At 41.6% G+C, this 3,511-nt stretch overlaps 1 protein-coding gene across 1 annotated transcript; it reads left to right on the top strand.

The window, feature by feature from the left end:
• Positions 1–1,565: 1,565 nt before the first annotated feature.
• Positions 1,566–3,117, top strand: LOC120533641. The gene is made up of 2 exons (XM_039760549.1): positions 1,566–2,749; positions 2,944–3,117. Exon 1 carries the CDS (start codon positions 1,573–1,575, stop codon positions 2,473–2,475), a length of 903 nt encoding a protein of 300 aa, XP_039616483.1. The 5' UTR covers positions 1,566–1,572; the 3' UTR covers positions 2,476–2,749; positions 2,944–3,117.
• The last annotated feature ends 394 nt before the right edge of the window (positions 3,118–3,511 follow it).

Below are 3,511 nucleotides of genomic sequence, written 5' to 3'. Positions count from 1 at the left end.
TAAATGGTGGATTTGACCTTCGTCAATGGACTAGCAATTTTCCCAAGATACTAGAACATCTGCCACAAGAAGCTCGTTCAATCAGTACAGAACTCTGGTTGTCTCAGGATCGATCAGATTCCACAGAATCCACTTTAGGCTTGAAGTGGCATTGTTCCTCAGACACGTTCAAGTACAAGTCTCATCCAGTGCAGAAGACAACGGTTACTATGCCACATATACAGAGTACTCGCCAGTCAGTATGATCCTTTGGGGTATATTCTTCCATTCACCACACGTGCCAAAGTCCTGGTCCAGAAATTGTGGGATAAACAAAGAGATTGGGATGACCCTATGTTGCCTGAAGATCTATTAAGAGCCTGGAATGAATGGGAAGGAGAACTTCACGCTCTGAATAATATTAGTATCCCAAGATGTTATACGCCTGTTGATATGGACTTATTCCCTATTACCAGACAGATTCACATATTCTGTGATGCCTCGGAACAAGCTTATGGGTCCGTTTCTTACCTAAGAACCAAAGATAAAGATGGTAATATTCATCTTACCTTCATTATGGCCAGATCTAGAGTTGCACCAAAGCGTCGACAAACCATACCAAGACTAGAGCTGTGTGCTGCATTAAATGGAGCACAGGTAGCTAAACTCTTAGAAAATGAGCTTACTTTAACAATAAACCAAGTGGTTCTGTGGTCTGATTCCACAACTGTGTTATCCTGGCTTCAGTCTGAATCCTGCCGCTTTAAAGTATTTGTGGGAACCAGAATAGCCGAAATCCAAGAATTAACTGATCGCCATTCTTGGAGGTATGTGGACTCCAACAGGAATCCAGCAGATGATATCACACGGGGTCGAACACTAGCTGAATTGTCTGTACCACACAGATGGAATCAAGGCCCATTATTCCTTTATGAACCTGAGTCAGAATGGCCAGTAAGGCCGAATATTACGGTTCCAGAAGTTGAAGCAGAGCAACGGAAGAGTGTCTTTTGTGGTAGTATGGTGACGTCTCCTCTAATTCCTAACCCTAAGGAATACCATACATGGAGGGAACTAGTAGAAGCTGTAGTTCAAAGAAGGGGTGATCAAACTAGTCCTACCGCTGAAGACTATCGAATGTCAGAATTTCTTATCTTTCAAAATTCACAGTTAGACAGTTTTCCTGAGGAATATATGTTGCTGAAGAATGGAAAGCCTGTTCCTGCCACCAGCCGACTTCTTACTTTAGCACCAGAGTTTGACACATCATGTCAGCTTATCCGAGTTGGAGGCGATTGCCGTATTGAAGAGATTGAGCAGTTATCAATTCATCCTATTGTTTTAGACCCTCACCATCCAGTAACTAAATTAATTATTCAAGAATATGATGCCAAACTTCATCATCCAGGTCCCGAGAGAGTGTTTGCCGAATTAAGGAGAAATGTCTGGATCCTAAGAGGCAGAGAAGCAGTTCGCAAATTCAACATACTTGCACTGATTGCCGAAACAGAAGGCAAAGCCCCTTATCCCTAAAATGGCAGACCTACCCCTAGCAAGATTGAGGCTTCAAAAGCCTGCCTTTTCAGCACTGGCATGGACTGCTTTGGACCGTTTCAGGTTAAGATAGGTAGGCGTTGTGAGAAGAGATGGGGCATTATCTTTAAGTGTCTCACTACCCGATGTGTGCATTTGGATGTTCTCAATAGTATTGACACAGATTCCTTCCTAATGGCACTCCGAAGGTTCATAGCTCGAAGGGGCACACCCTACGAGCTACTGTCTGACCAAGGCACAAATTTCCATGGTGGAGAGAGGGAGTTAAGAGAAACATTTTCCACCCTTAGTTCAGAGCTTCAGAAATTGCTTGCAAAGCAAAAAATCAATTTCCGTTTTAACCCACCAGGAGCACCACATTTTGGTGGCGCATGGGAGAGAGAAATTCGGTCTGTGAAGCAGGCCCTTTATACCACAGTAGGTTCACAGTCGGTGTCTGAAGAAGTACTTAAAACCGTTCTCATCGAAATAGAGGGAATCTTGAACAGTAAGCCTCTGGGGTATGTGTCATCAAACATTGCCGACTTGGACCCAGTTACACCTAATTTCCTGTTGATGGGGCGGCCTGATAGTTCTCTACCACAGGTTGTCTATCCCGTTAATGAGCTGATGGGGCGGCGGAGATGGAGACAGAGTCAAGTGCTTACTGAACAATTCTGGTCAAGTTTTGTCAAATACTATCTACCCAGTTTACAGGCCAGACAGAAGTGGCATAAGGAGCCTCAAAACCTACGAGAAGGAATGGTGGTCATGCTCGTTGATCCTCAGCTTCCTCGAGCACTTTGGTTAATAGGCCGAATTGTTAGAACCTTCCCCAGCCCAGATGGTCATGTAAGAGCTGTAGAGGTGAAGGTGAAGGATAGACTCTATACTAGGCCTGTTGCTCGTCTTATTCCCCTTCCGGACATTGAACATCAGGACTCTGATACTAATAAATCATAAGTTTAATATTTTTTTTTTTTTCTCTCTGTTTGAAATAAATAGCAAATATGCATAGCATATTTGGGGGCGGCAATGTTAGAGAGATATTAATTATAAAGAGACACGGATCACATTAAAAGGTGCACCTCCCAGCAGGCACGAGAGTGTCTATTATGGGATGTTAAAAAGGCGAAGAAGGTGCACGAGTGCCGCAATAGTCAATTCCGCATTTGTTTGATATAAGTAAGAATCAGCAGTGTACCGAGTTAAGATAAGTGTGCGTTGATGACCAGAGGTGGGTTCGTTTGCATTTAACTTGTATTTTCTGTTTTTTATATGTTAAGACGTCAAGTTGTTTACATGTACTGATTACGTTATTGATTTGGATTCTATACTGCCGGTAAGCTAGTGCTTAATTTCAGTAATACTGCCATCTAGTGGACTTTGGGTACTTTATCAATAAGTTTTATGTATTCTTTTTTATTGTAGACCACACATACAAATCCACCTATACCTATTCGAGTACAGGTGTATATCTCCAAATAAATGAGTTCAATTTCAATCTAAGCTGCTGTGTGGAATTCTCTGCATCATTTACCAGTGTCCTGATCGACACTCTGGAGTGAACACAATAAGTCCTGAACATACTAAAGATATAGTGGTCCTTTGTTACAGGCTCAGCTCCTGAAGACAACATATAAAGACTAAGTATCATTATTGCATTGTACTTACAGTTACTACTTATAACTTCATTGTAAAGTTAAAAGTACCAGATGTTTAAGGGCTGCCTAAAACATTTTGCAATATTCTCCATACTTCAGTCAAAATTAAAAAGAGATGTCTGCAACTATTTCTGTGGTTAATTTGAAATTTCCTGTTTGCTACTGCAGCACATGTAACAATACACTTCTTAGCATATGGGTAGATGGCACTCAGGAAGGTGTTGTGCATTAAAGTATATTTTAAACAAATAGCTTGCATTAATTTTCATGTGGCCGAGGAAGAATCAGTAACAAAATTCACAGGTGGGGCTAGTCCTAAAAGATTTAGTTTGTGA

This window comes from Polypterus senegalus, chromosome 8 (assembly GCF_016835505.1).
Source record: "Polypterus senegalus isolate Bchr_013 chromosome 8, ASM1683550v1, whole genome shotgun sequence".
Lineage (NCBI taxonomy): Eukaryota > Metazoa > Chordata > Cladistia > Polypteriformes > Polypteridae > Polypterus > Polypterus senegalus.
This window is presented reverse-complemented; position numbering and strand designations above follow the sequence as displayed.

What these genes read in the sequence shown, in the direction of transcription:
- LOC120533641 (XM_039760549.1), top strand. Translation starts at nt 1,573, where the DNA reads ATGGACTGCTTTGGACCGTTTCAGGTTAAGATAGGTAGGCGTTGTGAG.